The sequence below is a fragment of the Indicator indicator genome, chromosome 7, assembly GCF_027791375.1.
Source record: "Indicator indicator isolate 239-I01 chromosome 7, UM_Iind_1.1, whole genome shotgun sequence".
Classification (NCBI taxonomy): Eukaryota; Metazoa; Chordata; class Aves; order Piciformes; family Indicatoridae; genus Indicator; species Indicator indicator.
In genome coordinates, this window is record NC_072016.1 from 5,131,952 (window position 1) to 5,152,136 (window position 20,185).

The 20,185-nt window shown below is 35.7% G+C and overlaps 1 protein-coding gene across 1 annotated transcript in view; it reads right to left on the reverse strand.

Moving 5' to 3' along the window:
- The window catches only part of ATRNL1 (attractin like 1), a 538,433-nt gene that overhangs the window by 225,622 nt on the left and 292,626 nt on the right, over window positions 1-20,185 (reverse strand). The window contains exon 26 of the mRNA XM_054382173.1: window positions 15,178-15,256. Within this exon, the coding sequence (XP_054238148.1) occupies window positions 15,178-15,256 (79 nt within the window). The remainder of the gene's footprint in view (window positions 1-15,177; window positions 15,257-20,185) is intronic.

The following is a 20,185-nucleotide window of genomic DNA, read 5'->3' on the forward strand; positions in this document are numbered from 1 at the left end:
TAGAGAAAGATCCTTCAAAGACAGTGGAAATTTTTCAAAATTATGTAAGACTCACCTAAATGAGATGGATGCTAACAAAACAGAAGGATATTAACTCTTCTTTGGTTTAGCTATGAGTGAGAATTTATAGGGGTTGACAAGGAGTTTTTGATTGTGTAAGCTACTAGAAAACCTAGCAAAAACTGGGGTGCTAGACTATCTATCATAATATCCTACTTTGCCAGCTATCTGGCTAGATCACCTTGTTTCTTAATGTTAGAAATATGTACTTGCCTCTTGCAGCTAAAAAAAAATAAAAGAAAAAGTTCAATCTAAATGAAGCTGCTTATCTTCCATTAAAAGGGAGATTTTCAACCTATGGATAAATGTCTTTGTCAAAAAAGTTGTTTGGTAAGAGCTTCTATGTCATAGAAATATTTCCAATTAATTATAGCCTTGTAAGTAGACACAAAAACCAAAACAAAAAGCAAATTGTATATGTTTGCATGCATTTAACTTGGTAAAGCAATTTAATAAATCTATAATCTAGCTCTTGTATCACACTGTGCTTGATGCAAAATTTTCACCCCAAACCACTTTTTAGGATACAAACAGCATAGAAACACTAATGGCACATTCAAGTACTGATGGTGTCCCAAACACTGTATTTCCACAACACAAATGGCCTGAATTAACACTACATTAATTTTAATTAGAATCTGCATTTCAAAGCATTTTTGCTCAAACTGTATGCTTTTCTATAATGTTTACCAATGATTCAAGATAAAAGAAAAGTCAGAGGTTATATGTAAATTCTTCATTATATAAAAGAAGAAAATGTGCTTAAATGATGGCAGCTTTATGTCAGCAAACCAGCCATTCTGAAATGAGTGAAATATATTTTCCATCTGCAGGATACATAAATCACCTGTCATAAGATATGGGAAAGCAAGAAGAAGGACTCTCAGAAATGCAGTATTCTACCTGTGATAAACATTCTGCATGAATGCTGAACAGATCTGTTGTAAAAAAAAATATGCGTTTACGAATCTTGGTGAAACTGGTTCACCAGCTAAGGAAAAACAGAATAATTGCAAAAATGCACATTACAGGGGAAAAAATGAACAAACAAACAAACAAACAAAACAAAACACCAACCAAGCAAAAAGGAAAAAAAAAAAACAACAAAGGAAAAAACCAACAAAACAGAAAACACCAAAAAACTTGCTCAACTTCCAATTTGTTTTCAGTTTGAATCTCACCACTCTCACATAAAAGCCACTAGAAATGTACAGTGAAAGGGACGTCAAGTCCAGAGCAGTCAATGTAGCTCAAATAATGAAATCATACAAAGAGTTAGAATGAAAAAAAAAAAAATATAATCAGTAGGTGACTCAATCAGTCAGTTGGACAGACATCATGAACTTAAATGGTATAAAATGTAAAGAGCTAGTTTTGACTCCAGTGTTCCAGTACCTGAGATTTTGCAAGTTTAAGCATGGTATGACATGAATAACATCAAAGGCTGCTCTTATGCATATGAGATTTATAAGGAGGAACGCTGCTCCTTAAAAGCTTTTTTAATGGAAAAAAACAACTGATCTTCCAGATAATTACTTGCCTTTATTGTCATTTGGGACATAGTTTTGTAATGAAAGTATAAATATCAAATTCATGTAGATTTTAAAGTGGTCTTTAATGAGGAAGTGCAGGTATTATTACAGCACTATTACAGATGTATGCTGCTGTAATTTCATAGCATCTAGCAGTTGGCAGTCTAAAAGAAGTGGTGGATGCACCCTGCCTGGAACTGTTCATGGCCAGGTTGGATGGGGCTTTTAGCAACCTCCTCTACTGAAAGATACCTCTGCACATGTCAGCAGGGGTTAGTATAAGTGATCTTTAAAGGTTCCTTCCAGTACAAACCATTTTGTGATCCTATGATAATTAAAATGCTATTGCTATGTACACCTCCACCTGACTTCAACATGAAGTAGGTTTTCCTAATCATAAGAGCACGTGGCTAAAAGAGACATCAGGAAACTGTCAAAAGACCATTCACTCCCCTGCAAAGATTTTCCAATTTTTGTTCCACATTTCCCTACCCTACTCTTAAAGTCTTTCAACAACAGAGACTCTCTGGCATCTCTATCTATTCCAGAACTGCACAACACTAATAATCATAATTTATTCTCTTTCCTTGTGTCACCTGAATGTTTGCTGCAACATGGGCACCTCACTTGTCCTTTCTACCACCAACAGTAGCATTCTTCCATCCCTACCTTCAATGATATTATTACCACATCTCCATGTTCTTCTTTTACGCTATACAACTATAGTCAGACTTACATTGTAGTTGTTCACCTCTGAACATTTCCGAAGATTCCATAGATTTTTTGAACTGGAGCATCAACACTGCACCTGATGCTGCAGTTAAAGCCATACTTAGTACAGCACAAGAATTAGATGCCTTAGAGTTGTTACTTATACCAATGCAAGTCAGTAATGTATTTTTTATTTTTTTTTAACTAGGTTGCTGCTGACTTACATTCATCTTGTGAACCTTCCCAAGCCATAGATTAGTTCTGAAGAATTGTAGCACAGTCAGCTTCTTCTTCATGCTGTTTCTGTGAAGATGCAACACGATGGCAACCCAGCTTCTACTATCTGCAAATTTAATATTCTCTAATTGCATAGCTTAAGTCATTAATAAAAACACTGAAGTATTCTAGAGGTAGGCTAAAACTTTAAAATCAACTTCTAGTTAACACAAGTTAACTGCAGTCAAAGTGTACCTTGTTTTACTGATAATGAACATCTAAGCAGATTCTTCTGACCACTTCTGCACCTACTGCACAGCTATGTAAGCATGGCAATGCTTTCTTGCTTACCTGCTAAAGTATCATGTGACAGACTTTTCAATGCCTTGAGAATGCCAAACTGGCCAAGCATTAGATGCCTTCCCCTCCATTTAAAAGGACTTTTATCTTACCTTGGGAAAAAAAAAAAAAGCTTCTTCCCCTACCTCCCCCCTTCCCCTCCATGTGATTTGGTTAATTAAAAAAAAAAAAATCTATTCTTACAAATCACTTAGTTTTTGTTGAAGGATGTTTCTGGGAATTTACTGACCATAATTTTCTGGCTCCTCTTGTCCTCCCTTTCTGCTGAAGTTATTTATATTCATTGTTTTCTATGAGCTTACTGGATGCTCAAACCAGAGATGAAACTTGGACATTTCATGCATGGTTGATTTAGTCATTAACATCAACAATGTGGACTTGTTTTCTACAGGAACAGGGCAGATGACAAGTGAAGGAATATTACTAATGACCACTGCTAAGTTAAAACGTAGTGTGTTTGATACTTGGACATGCACATGGGTATGGTAGTTTTGTAACATGCTGCCATTGTTCTGGAAATATTATACTTTAAGTTTGTGAAGGTATAAATTATTACAGCAGGTAAAAGTAGTGCAGAATCAGTATTGTACATCATTAGCATACTCAGAAAGCATAAAACCATAAGAAGTGGGTGATTGGTTTAAATTAAGCTGAAAATCATATATATAAATGTTTTTTCATACTTTCATAATGCATTTTATCAAATATTGATTATGCCTTAAATATAACACATGAAAATAACAGACTATGTTTCACACTGTTTCTCTCTCTGCTTAGAAGCAATGCACCCAGACAAAAAGTTGAGAGCAACCCTGTCAGTTTCACTCACTTTGCCTGCCTAAATGGGGAGATGCCTAAATAAACTGCCTAGGGACAAAAGGATTATTAAGGAGTAATGCAAAACGCAAAGAAGCAATTTGAGCAAAGGCACCTGTAACACCAGTAAGCAAATTACTCTCTTCAAAACTCAAGCTTCTCCTGACTGGGGTGTGCTATTCACTGCTTGCCTCCTCCAGTAGTATTCTGACTGTGGCTGCACAAACACAAAAGATGGCAAAACTAGAGCTATTGAGATATGATAAGTCTAATTAACTGAGATTTCCAAAATGTATGTGGAGCACAGAAAAAAAAAACCAAACCTTAAGCTCCAAGGTTCATCGTGGTTTCCTTTTAGTAAATTATGTGTGGGTCAATTGGTGCTTAAAGCAGTTTAGAGTTATTTACTGATGTTACAATTTAACTGCCATGGTGCACCCAGGCCAATAAATTCCCACCAAAATATCAAATGCTGGTCTCTTCTCCAGAAATCAATTGTGTATAAATTAAACAGCATGGATGAAAATAATGGTCTATTCAAATATTCATATTCCCTGAAGTTCTTTTGCTACTATACAACCATCCTAAAATAACATTGCATTAATTTTAATTAAATTTTGCATTTCAAAGCATTTTTTTCCATACATAGTATGTTTTTGTGTGACTTCTGTCAATACTCAAAGATAAAAGAAAAGCCAAAGGTTATATGTTAATTATTAATTATCTGTTAAAAATTAATGTAATGAGCTTGGTTTATATCAGGTCACACTACTTCTCAACTATTATTTGTGAACTGTTGGAGCAATGAAAACTATAGCTCCAGGAAGGATAAACATTGCATTATTATATCCTTGAGAAAGAATAACTGCTCTAGCTTTTAGTAGGCTATGTCATACACCCATGCTTTCTTCTGTAGGCTTTTTAGGGGGCAAAGCTTCCAGTGTAAGGCTGCTCTGTTAATGTGCATGTGCAGGTTCCTCAAGAAATAAGCATGTATACACAAATCTTGTCACCATCAGCCAGATACGCAGCAGGATGACACCAGGGAATTTTTGCATGTACGAATACCTACAGAAAGAGAAGTTCCCCACAGAGTTTTTTCAATAGCAACAATACTGGCATTCATGGCAGTGAACAGATTCTACTGAGAGAGTAAACCAATTAATACTGCAGGCATTGAAAAAATAAACTGGTGGGGTTGACTTCCAGTTGCATTGATTATTGCATTCACTTTCCATTAAAAATTATTAAAGCTCTGACCTTAGCAGGGAGTTGTCAGTACCTTCAACATATTTTTTTTTCAAAGAAAGAAAGAATAATTGTGTATATAATCAACATTAAAAGAGAAAAAAGTCAAAGTGGTTGTTTTAGAAGGCATGTACTACCCATGTTGGGCTAAGTGAAATGCAAACGCTTTAAAATAGATTCAGGCATGATGCTAATCCCTCTTGACTGCTACTCCATTGCACACCTATATAACTATACCTGAAAACAGGCTTTGAAAGGAAAAAATAATTTCTATATTTGCAAGAAGTTGGACTTTTCTGGAAGCAGATACATTTGTGAAAGAACATCGATAATACTGACATCAGCTGTCCACAGACCAGTAGCAGACCTTACATACATTGCAAGCAACCAAAATGATTGTTATCATGATTTAACTGAACTTTTAAAAGACACAATTAACATTCAACTATGAAGGAGAAGAATATGAAAGTGATTATATATATGTATTTAGCTGGGCCACTAAAATTGCTGCCAACTCTGTGAAAAGCTAAGGAGGAACTAGAGAGGAATATTTGCTTTTCCCTGAAAGACCTCTTACTGTAAACCCTCAAGTATTTTCACTCTCTTTATAGCAGAATATTCTAAGTAATTTTTTTGTTGTCTGCATCAAAATACTCTCAGTTCTTTCTTACAAGGCTTTGAGGAATGGGAGGCTTGTTTGATTTTAGTAGGACACAGAAAATTGTACTGCAAATACAGTGGAAATAGAAATGTAAAAAATAGAGTTACTTCTTTGGGCCAACATTCAGCACCTGCTCTTTTGTTTTTGTTAAGATACAAAAAAAATGAATAATCTATTTTGGTGCAACCCTCTTTATTTACAAAAAAAAAAAAAAAAAAAAAAGCATATTCACCATCCTCATGCCTGAAACACTATGGAAACAAATCCAAGCAACTTTTCTTCTCTGAGATTCAAAGGAAGTTATCTGGCTTCTTCCCAGGGACCCGCTATGGATTGCCTTTCTCTCTGTCTGCTGCTTTTTTGCTGACAGGTAGTTTGTGAAAAATTCTCCTAATGCTCTTATGTTTACAACTAGCCCCATGGAAACCTCTCAGCTCATACAGCTCAAAGGCTCCTTAGGCTCTGCCAAGTAGCCAGATGCCTCAGGCACTCTTCTTCATTTTAGCCAATTCCTTCTTTCTCTTAAATAATCTTAATTTTACCTTCCTGCAAGCTTGAAAGCTTAACTTCATACACTTGCAAGATTGAACCAGGTCTGTGACAGATAGCAGGAATGTAGTCTATTATAATATTATTAGTACTATCTTCAGCAGCATTTTAGACTAATATTTAGAAAACCCAACACTAATAATAAATTCTGCTGAACTGAATACCACAGTTATTCATTTTGAAGTGCTGTTATCAATACTAGTAACTACATCCATGCTTCCTTCTATACACACATCCAGGAATCACATAAAATGAAATTAATTTGTTTTGATTGTTGCATTTTGTGATTCTCCAGACTAACTAGACTATGCAAATGTAAGAAGGAACTTTGTTTATTTCATTAAGAAAAGTGAATTATTTTATTTTCCTGGTCATATAAATATAATTAAAACACCTACTTAGTTTATGTTTTTTCTCATTCCTGTATTTATTCATTAAAGAGAAGGAGCTGACCATTTTTCTTGCAAAATCCATTATGTCTTAGCTTCCTTCTATTCTGAATTTTTGTGGGATGAAGAAACAGACAGATTTGTTGTTTTAGCTGCACAAAGACACTCATTCCCAGTATCTTTCCAAAGTACTTGTTTAAAAAAACATGTCTACTTGTACTACAGGTAGGCATGAATTTTTGTATCTCAGACGCACATCCTTGAATGGTTGGTTTGGCTTTATCTAGTTCTCTTCCAAACTTGGTCACCAGAAAAAGTAAAACCAAAATCCAGCTCTATTGCCATGTTAGAGGTCTTTTTTCAGCATTAACAAAAAGAAGGGAGAGAGGAAGGAATTTGGAAGAAAGGGAGGACGGAACTCAGAAGGATGGGAGGAAGGAACTCAGAAGGATGGGAGGAAGGAACGAACTCAGAAGGATGGGAGGAAGGAACGAACTCAGAAGGATGGGAGGAAGGAACGAACTCAGAAGGATGGGAGGAAGGAACTCAGAAGGATGGGAGGAAGGAACTCAGAAGGATGGGAGGAAGTAAGGAATGAATTCAGAAGGAAGGAAGAAAGGAATCTGGAAGGAGAACATTATCCTGCCAGTGAACATGGTAGTACAATATAAAATAAAATTACATACCTATGTGAGCTCTAAAGAAGAACAATTTCAAGAGACAAGATAAAATGTAGTAGAATATAACATTCTTCAGTTCTCCGTTGGACAGGATGATTTTTAGGTGGAACTGATGAATTTGTGGAAGGCAAGTTCCACAAAAGAAACCAGATCGCTATTTTGCCTTACAACATATTCATCCCTTGCTTCAAGGTTTCCATTCTCTACAACATATTCTTCCCATGTTTCAAGGTTTTCATTCTCTACCTGCAGAGTTTTCAAAGAAATGTTTTCACTTGGTGCATAATTCGGGTTTGTTTGAGGTTTTTTCCCCTCTCTCTATGCCTGCAGTGATTTTTCTTAGTATAGTTAATTTATTTCAGTCTACATACTACTTTAACACTATTCCAAGAAATCTCCCTGAAGCATGGAGCTTTAGGACTCTGTCTACATTTCCAGGGCTTAACTCTAGCTGTTCGAATGCTCAACGACTTGTCTCCAGCTAGGAAAAGAAACTGGGAAAAGGAAAGGAGATCCATGTGATGAAATGAAAACAGATCAATAAAACAGCAAAACTAATGTCAATACTAATGGCAATATAAAGTATAGAAAGTATGTACTAATCCCAGTGAATACACAGCAGTCACAATAAATGGGAAAGCAGTGCTTGAAATCAGAATGTTGAGGAAGTCCCTTCAGGGATAGGGAGAAGCAGGAATAAAAGGAAGAGGAGGAGACCCTCTCCTCTGCAATCTTCCCCTTTATATTGAGCATGATGTTTATGGTCTGGAATACACCTGTAGCCAGCTCAGATCAGCTGCCCTGGTGGACTCCAAACTGCCAGAGTCTATGCCTATAGATCACTGCAGGCATGGGATTCTGTCCCAGCAAAACCAGGAGAGGTCCAAACAAAACTGAAGCCAACTCTGCCCAGGCAGGTCATGGTGAATTCCTGCTGAATTCCTACTGAAGATGGCAATTCATAAGCAGACTTGACACAAGAGAGCTAGGATTACTTCCAGGAAATACGTAACTATAGTCTATAACTAAGATGGCCTCATTAAGTCTTGTGCCTCTTATAATTGTTCATTTAAACTCTTAACACTGTATGATGGTTTGAGATACCTACATTAGACCAAGTTTGCTTAGCTCATCCTCCAAAATAAAATTTCCAATATAATATGAGTCTGTCACTGGAATCATTTAACACTTCCCTTTACAAAGAATAAGTATGATGTGAGCAGTGCTAAAAATATCCAAATCAATCAGATGCTTCAATTTTAAGAAGTTACAGTATTATAAATACAACCTCAATTTTACAAAATTAAAGCAAAGATTAACTTTAAGTATAGGAGTTTTGACTCATAGGGTTATTTATATCATTAACAACAATTCAGCCCCCCACAATAATCATAATTGTGAAAAATCAGTGGGATGAGCTGTCATTTGGTGCCTCTTAAACTGACTGCAGAGGGAGTCCTGAGATAAAATCTAGTGTCAGCTAACTAGGTGTATCACTTGAAAGGTTCATTCAGAGAGGAACCTAAATTTTAGGTTGGAGAGAATGCAGAAAATGTCAGCCTGAAATAAATGCCCCAGCTTTCCTCAATGAAACTAGATCCACAGCTGGAACAAGCAGTCAGAGTTCTATTGATTTCAGAGGAGCTTGAGCAATACAACAAGTTGAGATTCTGGTCCTATGAATAGCTCCCTTGACTTCAGAGGGATTACTCACAGCCTATAAGTACATAGAGATGTGTAAGATACTTGCTAAGCAACAGGCAAGAAGCTACCAAAAAAAGAAAAGCGATCTGGGAGGTTACCAAGTTCCAAACATAAAGCATGGACTCCTGTAGACATGAATAATACTATGCACTGAGGTATGTTAATTATATGTATAACGATTTCTCAGTTTCCTTACATCTACCATTGGGGGTTCCTTCCTCACATTAAAACACACATGAGTCAAAGTATTCCTTTGTTGTTCAAGCTTACACCACATACTACATGCATCGATACAGCTAATGTATTGCATTCTATAAATGATATTACATGCACCCTAATCCATTATTGCCTTCTCTAAAAGGAATATTCAAAAATGCAATTGTTGTTGGAATATTAAAAAAAAAAAAAAAGCTGAAATTCACATATTGTCTCCCTTCATTAGCACTATCAATATAACTGAACTTTCTTATTAGGGTAACCAGAGAAAGGAGCCTAAAGCTATTACATGAATTGTTACTGCTATTAAAAAGTAGTCTGCTTTGCCTTCATTTCTGTGCTTTTAAGAATCTTTGAATATTCAAGAGAATAAAAGTACCTTGATATTAAAAGACTAGAAAGGTATAGGTACTTTTTTTTTTTTTTTAACAAACATAAGCTTATTTAATAAAATGAAGCAATAAATCAGGTAGCACCCACACATTGTATAAAGCAAACCTTCCCTCTAATTCCATGTTTTTATGCTTGTGTATGCTATTCTTCCAGACAGGCAAATGGTGCACAGCTGACTGCATAATGAAATGCTATATATAAATATGAAGATTCCAATAAAGGAATTATATTAACCTTTAAAGTTATGCAAGCACTTTACACATATAATACCACTCTCTCAAACATTTTTACATAAATGTGCAATCATGCATTACTTCCTCACTGCTCAAGAGACATATCCTGCACTATAGGAGGAAATAAGGATGTAAGTCATCTTTTTTTAAGCTATGTATGTTCTTTATCGTGTGTAATTATAAAAATACGTTAAAAAGAGGTTCTCATAACATATATATAAAATAAATTTTTAAACTTTAAAAGATGTAAAATATAAACAAACACAAATATATATATAACTGCTTTTTACCTAATTAATCCAATATACATGAATGTATATTTCAGACTAGACATATGGGAGAAATTTTTGATGCTAAGGCTGGTGAAACACTGGAACAGGTTGCCCAAAAAGGTAGTAGCAGCCACATCTCTGGAAACATTCAAGGCCAGGTTGGAGGAGACTGTGAACAACCTGATCTAGTTAAAGATGTCCTTGCTCATTGCAACGGTAGTCAGACAGGATGACCTTCACAGGCCTTTCCAATCCAAATCATCTGTGATTTGATATAATGACACAAGACACATTGGCACACAAAAGTATTTTGTGTGTGTGTGTGTGAGAGGAGGAAGAATATATCTGTATGTGCATCAGTGATTGCATGCTTTTGAATTAAAGGTAAAAATCCTTTCAAACATCTGGCTGAATGAATAGTAGGAAGGGTATCTGAGAAGCCAAAGGGTATCTGAGCAGCAACTGCTTTACTTTATGAAGGACAAGCACTTTGCTCAGCTACAAGCTGTGTTGTTTATAATCCCGTTTGTAGGAATCTGTTAGTGACCTCAGTGTAATCTTGTCAGCAGAAAGAAAAGTTCGACACACTATTAATAAAAAATCATTTGGATGCAAATTTCATCTGCAGTGTGGTGACTTTCAGTCAGAAGAAGTTTATGAGACAAAACCTTTGAGCCAGTACAAAACTGGCAGGCAACATATCAAGCTTTCCAGTAAAATGATCTATGAACATATTCTCTTGTACCCATTCTCAACAGAAGATTGAATGAATACTTCAGATATGAAACTCTCAGAGAGAACAAATCATACTCTCTTCAAATTTTTTATTGAGTAAATCTAAGTGATATATCTTTTTATATCTATATATAAAGAGGTAAAACAGAGTCAGAATGAAACTTCATGGATTGGCTCTTGGGTGAATTCTGGGTATAAAATGCAAGAAGCCTAACAAATCTTTTGGGAGAAAATGACAGCTCTCAGTTTTTCATTCACTGAACTAACAGGTGAAATTTCACTAAGAAAGGTACTGGTAGAAAGATTTGTGAGTCTTTGGAGGAAAAAGAAGGATGAGAGATTAAAAGCTAGAGTACATATCTGATCTATTTATGTAGTACAAGAATATTCTAAAAAATGCCTAGTTGCTTCTAAACTTTGCAATACTTGTGAACTCCTTTAACTCATCTAACAAATGTATCTTGCCTACCTGCAAATGTAATCCAGCTCTTCAAGTAGGAATTTGAGATTTGGTACCCAGGAAAACGATCCAAATTTCTTCTCATTTGTTTTTCAAGGAAGACAGTGAGATAAGAATAATGCTTTGGGAGTCAGCTCATCATACTCTTATTAGTCCCCTCAAGGACTCTCCCAGATGAGCAACATTATTTCACTATCTTACTTCAGCCTTTCTTAAAATCTTTTTTCAAATGTGATGGATCCATGGGAGGGTTGTGTGGGGCAAGGTGTCAAGAGACACCATGCAGGAGGTTGTTCATGTTCCTCTGCTCAAAATTTCACTAATCTTTTTGGAACTCTGAAATAAAAGAATGATACTTCCCATTTTCTTTCAATGGAGAAGGTGAATAACTTTGATGGTATAAGGTGAGAGAGAGTCTATCTGTTTGTTTCTCATTCTTTCACAAGGCAGGAAAGAAGAAGAAAATCTCAGCCAGGAATTAAAGTATAAATATAGACATTTAAAAAGCCTTAGAGAAAGAATATGTTTAAGAGGTGGCAATGTAAGTAGGAAAAAAATGAGAACCCAAATTATGTTATTAGTAAAAAAAAAAAAAAAAAAAAAAAAAAAAAAAAAAAAAAAAAAAAAAAAAAAGCACCAAAACTCAAAGATTCAGTTTAGGGAAAAAATACTTAAGTAAAATAAAAGATTAAAAAACATGGGGAAAGAGAAGTTAAATTCAGTTTTAACAAACATCCTTTAAAATATTTTGGAGGACAATTTATTTATTTATTTTGATATATGTGTATCTCTTAAACGTATATAATAACAGAGACTGCACTGAAATGAACTTGCTTAAGACTTGGTCAGTGCCTGAGCAGTGGAAAGCAAATATTTCCTCAATAAGCACTGAAGTAGGAAAGAAACATGAAGAGAAAGTGTCTAAATTTATGGGAAAACTGAGACACTCCCACTACACAATCCAAACAACTTGCCCTTGCTTAGTATTGGATTGAGGCTGTGCTCCATTCAATTTGGAATAAATAATGACCCAATTCAGCCAAGCACTAAAGTCAGAAGGGAAGAAAAGGGCAAAGTTCTGAATTTTCACCTACACCTATAAAACTTTAAAAAATAAATAAAATTGCTTGCCTCAATAGCCTGACAAAAATCTCAAAAATTGGATAGGAAAGTTTCTCCTCCTCTAGGTGAAAACAGACAGAGGTGAACAATAAATGGATGCACAGCTTTTGCCTTCATGCTTGTTCATATTTCTTTGTGTTGTTACATCTCACTTCTGACTGCAGTCTGTGTCCATACTGAAGGTAATATCCAAAAAGTCAAACATTCCTGTCTTTCAAGCATGATGAAAGAGGCAGAAAGCTCATTCCCCTGAATTAGTGAGCTTTAAAAGCAGGTACTGCAGAATTCTTTTTAACAATAGATTGCTTTCTACTTCTACAGTATACAACTTATTTGTAACACTTCATTCTGAAACCTTAGACAATAACACTATCTGTAAGAACAAGTTCTCTGATCTAGATTAAAGGAAAATACTATGTGGCACATCATCAAAACCTGGCATTTGACATGAACTGCTGCTGCTGTGAATTAGCAGATTGAAGATAAAGGAGATTTGCTTAAACACTACAATTCATAATGCTACTTCATGCCATGTACTGTTTCACATTTAAAATAGGAAGGAATATATATTTGCTCAATTTAGAAATTAAACAGGGAACATTTCTGAATGAGAAGCAACTAAGTATCTTTAGTTTTTTTGAAGGAAATCCAGGGATTATAACTGAAGCATGGACCTCTGATAGAAAAAAAAATGCTTGGCAAATAGATTAAAACTATTTTGCTCTTCCAAAGAAGCTAGTTTGTGTTTATGCTGGACTGATCAGTCAACCTATATGAGTATTCATACAGTCTTAGAAATGCTTCTGATGACATTAGGACAACAACACTTGGAAAACATCAAATCCTTTTTCTATAAGTGTTCTCTTTAGGGTGATGCCTATGACTACATCAAAAATACTGTGTTTCAAACATCTAGGAGTAACCATGGGAAACAGACTTGACCCCCTAAATCTGTAACCATATACACTCATATTTCTTCTTGAATGTGTCAATAAAACAAACCTATTAACATAAAAAATTAAATCAAAGAATTGCTCCATTCCATCACAGAATTTTACACAGAACTATTAATAAGTTTTGAGGAAAAAAATCACATGAAAAATGTATAAGTTGAAGAGAATACTGTAGTTTAAAGTATGTTTCCTTTCTATTTTGCAAGTAATAACAAATATATGAGCACTTGCCCTTAGAGGGAGAATATGCTTAACAACATTCACTGAATTAAAAAACTCTAAATGAAATAACTACAATAAAATACATTTTTCTTTGTAGCAGAAACTGGGCATATAATGTAATTACAGTGAAGGAAACTTGTATCTGTAAGTTACCCAGCACTTTTAAAGCATGTATAAATTTACTGAGGATCTACAGTAAAAAAAAAAACTGAAAAAATAATAACAAAACCCCTCAAAATTATTTAAGCATTCACAGTGTCAGCATATTAAGAAAAGGTAATTAATTACAGAAAGACTTGATTTGCCTTTTAAAAATCTAGATTACAGCAAGTGCTTAAATTTCCAAAACTTATCAAAATGAAAAGCTTCAAGGGGAAAAAAGAAAACAAACTTACAAACAAAATGAAATATGACAACTATCAGTGTGCATGACCTGATTCATGCTATATACCTGTAGCAGTATACATGAACTAAGCTTAATCTCATCCATGTTTAATCATTTTTTAAACAGGTAAGAACAGATGTTTGGGGCAGATTTTCCAACTTACCTATAATGACTCTAAAACAAAAGAATAAGGTGACCTTATATGTGGTATTTATTGAAGAGCTCCAGTTGTGCCATGGTTTTAATGTTAGAGCTACTGATATTAATACAGATATCATTTTGCTTAAAATATATTTAAAAGAAAATTGCAAACAGCAGCAACAACAAAAAAAGACAAGTAAAAGGAAGAAAATGTAAGATCTCTGCAGAGAGTTACCTCCTACTCTGTTCCAATGACTGCCAATGCAGACTAAGTCACAGCATCAGACAAAGTCTGAGATGCTACACTATGACCTTATGAGCTTACCAATGTTTTTCCACCACTATTTTGAGACTGTTGTGACCATTGGGGTGCACTGAAGAGTATAACTAACCACTCAAAAGATGTGATTGGCACCTGTGCTTAGCATTGGTGCAGACTCACCTTGTGCACTGTGTGCGGTTCTGGGCCCTACAAATTAAGAAGGATGTGCACGTCCTTGAATGCATGCAGAGGAAAGCAAGAAAGCTGCTGAAGGAAGGGATGTCCTGTGAGGAGCAGCTAAGGAGTTTGGGTACATCTGGAGAAAAGGAGGCTAAGGGGCCACCTCATTGATCTCTACAGTTTCCTGAAGAGAGGAAGTTGAGAGTGAGGTGCTGAGCTCTTCTCCCTGGTACCCAGTGATAGGACATATGGGAATGGTTAAAGGTTCAGATTTGGCATTAGGGAGGACTTGTTTACAGAGCACTAAAACACTGGAACAGGCTTCCCAGAGCAGTCAGTGCCTCAAGCCTGTCAGTGTTTAAGAGGCATTTGGACAATAACATGTCTTAACTTGATCTGCTCTGAATTGGTCAGGTTAGATGATTCTTGTAAGTCCCTTTCAACTAAAATACTCTTAATATTCCACCATAAAGAAAATTTAGCTTTCCACAACCTTATTCTGCAATGTATTTAATTTTTTCACCATACAAAATCCTTGGTTAAAAAAAATTATATAAATGTTTATAGGGATATTTGCATTGTATATACTGGATAAAGTGAAGGTGTGATTGTTTATTAAAGCTCTCAATTTATTCTGAAAGATAAAACTACTGCAATAATCTTAAAGTTATTGATACCTCTCTCCGTCGAGAAGCCCAACAGGTTTGTTTGATTTTCCAAACGACAGCGGCTACCAGCAGTAAGGATAAGAAACAACTGCAATTACAAACAAACAAAAAAAATCATAATTGTAGCATAATGGTCTGAGAAAGCTCATGTTTTTAGGGCATCAAAGGTAATTAAAATACATTAAAGTCTGGAGGAAAACTAAACTCCACCAGGACGACAAACAAAGTTCACCTATCCAAGTTCAAAGACAAAAGAGAGTGCACACCTCTACTTCTGTGATTGTCTCCATAAAATGCTATTGTCTCCAGTGTCTGGGGATTACAATCCTCCACATACTCAGAATGGTCTCAACAAATATGCACTGCATGTTCAATACGTAGGAGATGAAAACCCAGGTTGAACTACAGCAAAAAATTATACCAATTAATACTTCACTTTGTGAATTCTGAATCATTTCCTGGGGTGCAGGGATGATACCTACACAGGGAGTATAATGAGTTGGAGGAATCAGGTTTGCATGTGACAATAAGTCTTTTTGGTCAGATTGTGTACTACTCTGGAAAACATCTATTATAAAAGTACCTGGATTTTCTAGTTGCATGAAGAACATTCAATCACATTAGCACATCTGCTGTTTCCAATTAATATAACCCTGTAACTACTGAATTAAATTAGCCACCTATAATATTTCTTTTCCGTTGTTGTTTTGTACTGTTTTTCCAAAAAGCTTCAAAACTTATTCTTTTTACTGATGAGGGAAATACCAAGAATTCCCTGAAATAGTATAGTTCAGAGAGCACTGTGCATAACTGTAAAATATAATCATTATCCATGCAGGAACATCAATGTTTCCCTGTATCATGCTGTAAACAGATCTGAAGTTATAACCTGGAAGATACATCTCCAGAAGTAACAGCTTATGGCATTCAATATTTATCCTTAATAGAAAGACTATTAGAAAGCTGTTTATGGCAACTGCAGTTTAATGTCACTGTTAAGGTAATGGAATGAAAGCACCCAATCATTCATGGGTCTGCAAGTAAGAAAATCAGCTGAATATTTGACAACAATAACTACCACTGCTCTGACTACATTCAAAAGTCACTCTCTGTAACACAACCTTTCCTTGATGGTTAAAGTAACACAAATCAATATGGTTTGCTATCAGCATCTTACTCACTTAAAACTCTTTACACTACAAGCTTTCACAATTCATTGTTATCAATTTCTTCTTTGAACACCCTGGAGAAATCCTACCAGAATGAGGACAAGTTTGAAAGACAAAAGTATTCTAAATATATGAGGTATACCAAACATATAAAGTGGTTTGGGCATACAATGCTTAATTAAAATTAACAGCTTGGGGGGTTTGCTTGTTTGTTTTATTTTAAAGACATAATGCTGTCTGTTTAGCTCCAAGAAGGCTGATTGTTCTGAACCTGAGAGGAAAAACTAGTTAAAGGATCTGTTTCTGGATGCAAAGTTTGACTTTTCTCTTAACAGCCAACACAAATGACCAGCATTTTTTTAGTATTTTTTAATGATCTTTGGTAGTTAGGGATTTTTATGGAATGGAAATTATATTCTCTGCCTCTCCTTGTAGGGATTCAGCTTTTATTGAGTTTTGGCACAGAGCCTTTAAAAAACAAAAGTACTCGGAATTTTGATTGGCTCTGATCAGTAGATCAGAACAGTTTAGTATCTCTAAGAACCACTCTGCCAATAGCAAATTGTTAGAAGAGCCAATGATCCATAATAAAAGGATGTGAGAGGGTAAGTGCTGGTTCAAGAACCTCAGAGAATTCAAAAGAGAAATCTCAACCTTGCACCTTGATGAATCTCAGTGTAAATCACCCTTCTACATGAGTCTCTGCTGAATAATATATAATATCATTATATTTCTTCCTAGAAGAGTTCCTCTTTAGAGTTTCTTATGACTTAACATCTAAGTAGCACATAGCACATTATGGCAGAAATCATCAGAGAACCTTCACCATTTAGGTGACAGCACCCCTCCAGTTCATGCACTGATTTCACTTTTTAAAACCTGTTTTTGGCTGCCTCCTCCCTTTTTGGCAGACTCCTCTGAAAGGAACTACGTATTGATGGTGATTTTTATTTGGCACCTAGGAAAAGCAGAAAAAAACCTCCCACTGATGACCAGATTAAATCCAGTTTGCCAGCATCATCTTTTAAGCTTTCTAAACCAATAGCTGCTTACAAATATTATTTCCTAAAAATATTATCCCTACCATAAATGGTACTGTCTGGGTAGTAACTGCAACAGATGCTCAGGGACAACATCAAAATACTGATGTGTTGCTATAAATTATGTTGTGCATGAAGTAATAGCAAGCCATCTCACTTACTCTTCTCCTCTACAGCCCTTCCAAAAGAAATAAATCAGGGAAACACCAGCAACTCTGTTTAAAATTATGAACTCAAAGCTGCTAGAATTTGAGAGAGATTAATATATTCAAGAGAACTGGAAACCAGAAACTATGAGAGCCTTCTGCTGTGTGACTGTTCATTATAACCAGAACTGAATCTCTCTTTCCTTAGAAAGTTGTCATTCACATTTATTAATTTCTTCAACAATTCTTTACAGCTAGTAAAATAAAACAGACTTGAGAGTTCTGTCTGAAAAACTTCAGACCATTTGTTTTTGTGCTGTGTATGTCAATGGAGCTGGGTCACCCACTGAACTCTCCTGTCATCAGTCATAACATTGTTTAGCTTACATGCAAAGTCACACCCAGAAACAAGCTTTTCAAAGACACACACTTTGAAGCCCATACATAGTGTTTATATGTTATCATATATAATAACACACAAATAAAATAATATCAATAATTGGAAGTTACAGCATTGGAAATGTGAAATATTTAACATATTTGTATGATTTTTTTTTTGTAAGCACACATGAAATATGCTTTCTTTTTTTTCAGTAATCAGAAGCCAAAAAAACACATCAAAATTCATGTTAATGAAGAGAAAACAGAAAACAGATTTTGTCAAACTAACCTAGTTTCAGGCTGTGGTGAGATAATAGCCTTGGCTTGTTTAGGGCAATAAAAGTTAAAGCTGACTGCAAAGGATCTCACAATATCAAGTGACTTGGCAATAAAATAAGAGAATGAAATTCAGTGTCAATGAACTGAGAGCAATGCAGAGAAAGAAAAACTAACTACAAATACATAATGATAGGTTCTAAATTAGCAATTACCACTCAAGAAAATGATCTCAAAGTCATTGCAGATAGTTCTTTGAACGTATCATCTGAAGGTTTACTGGCAGTCAAGACAGAAAATAGGATGTTAGGAGAGATTAGAAAGGAATAAAGTAAAAAAAAAAAAAAAACAAACAGAAAACACTGGTGTGCTGGTTTGGGGCCAGACAGATCGTCTCTTGCCCCCGAAAGGGACAAAAGAATGAGACTCACACAAACGGATTGGAGAGTGATGGAAAGTTTAAATGGAAAAGCAATTGGTGAAGCTACAGAGAACTACAAACCACAAAGCATAGTGACAAAGAGTATCCCAAAGCGTACAGAACCCCTCACAGAATTCCCAGAGGCTTCCCAATCCTTCCCTTCTTCCCACCTGAGGGTAAACCCAAACCCCCCAGGGCTCTTTCTTCCCCCTCCCGCTGCTAGGCAAGTCTCAGGCTGGCCAGGTCTGAGACTGCCCCCCCCTCCATTCTCCTCCTGGCATTAGGCCTAGACAGGCCTAAGAGGCCTTGAGGATACTCCCCCGGCATTACCCGATAAGAGAGGACATCTCCCGTGGGAGCAGAGAGGGAAGAAAGAGGAAGAGAATGACTTTGCAGATGGCCTTATAGGGTGCAGGATTTATGGGTAGAAATACGTCGTTTCCTGTGTCCACCCCTGTGGGTGGGCACCCAGGACACCAGAGGTGTATCTCATGCGGCAGTGGCAGGGGGCACCCAGCCTAAACTGCCACAACTGGGAAGTCAATGCATGAATCTATAGGAAGCCTATCTTGAAGTACCCATCACCTCATCTCAGAAACACTAAGCTGAACTTAAAAGGCATAATAGAGTACAGTCAACTCAAACATGGGAATGGAATAGTAGTGGAAATAAATTCTTTTCAGTTTTCAAACACTAGGGAATTGAGACATGATACAGGCATTAACATCATAGGGAAAAATTAAAACAGCAGGACAAGTACAGATGGATGCTCTCCGATCTCCCATTATATTTCTTAGCTCCTTCTTGTGTCAGGAATATAAGAAAAGAAAGCACAACCATAAATAGTATGGGAAAACAGAGATTCATGCAGTGCAGTGCAAAATAAATGAATTAAAACCTGGTCACTGACAGCTAAAAATAGTCAGAAGAGGATCAACGTCAGAAAAAGAAATTCCTAGAAACATTTGCAAGGTTCCCAGAGTATTAGATTCAGTCAATTTTGATGAGACTTTGATACATAATAGCTAGGAACTCTGTGCATGATTCAGAGTGGAAAAAAAAGTGGTTAATAGTAAGGAGGACAACAAAATTATACAGTAGAATAATTGGTCAATTGTACCTATTTCAGCAATCTTTATTTATTTAAACAGAATCAGCGCTAAGTTGTATTCAGGCCTCTTTTACAGAATAAAGGATATATATTTCCCTTGGATTTAAAAAAAAATCCAAAAATAAATTAGAGATTAGTGTAAATGATCAACCTTTTGCTGAAACGAAAGGGTTAAAACAACCTTAAATACTCAGTAGTATTTACTGAGAATCCTACTGAGTAGGATTTACTGAGCACAGTAGTAAGCAGGCTTGGGAGATGAATCTATCACTCTACAAGGTATTACTGAAAACTGATACCATCAGACTTGTTCTTGAAATTCTGGTATTTGCATTTTTTTAAAGGAGATCGGAAACATGGAGAGAACAGAGAGAAAGATCACCAAAAAATATATCCAAACCTCGGAGCAAATCTTTCACTGACAGTGATTTAACATCATTTCACCTTTCAAAAAGATCAAGTGGTGACTTGCC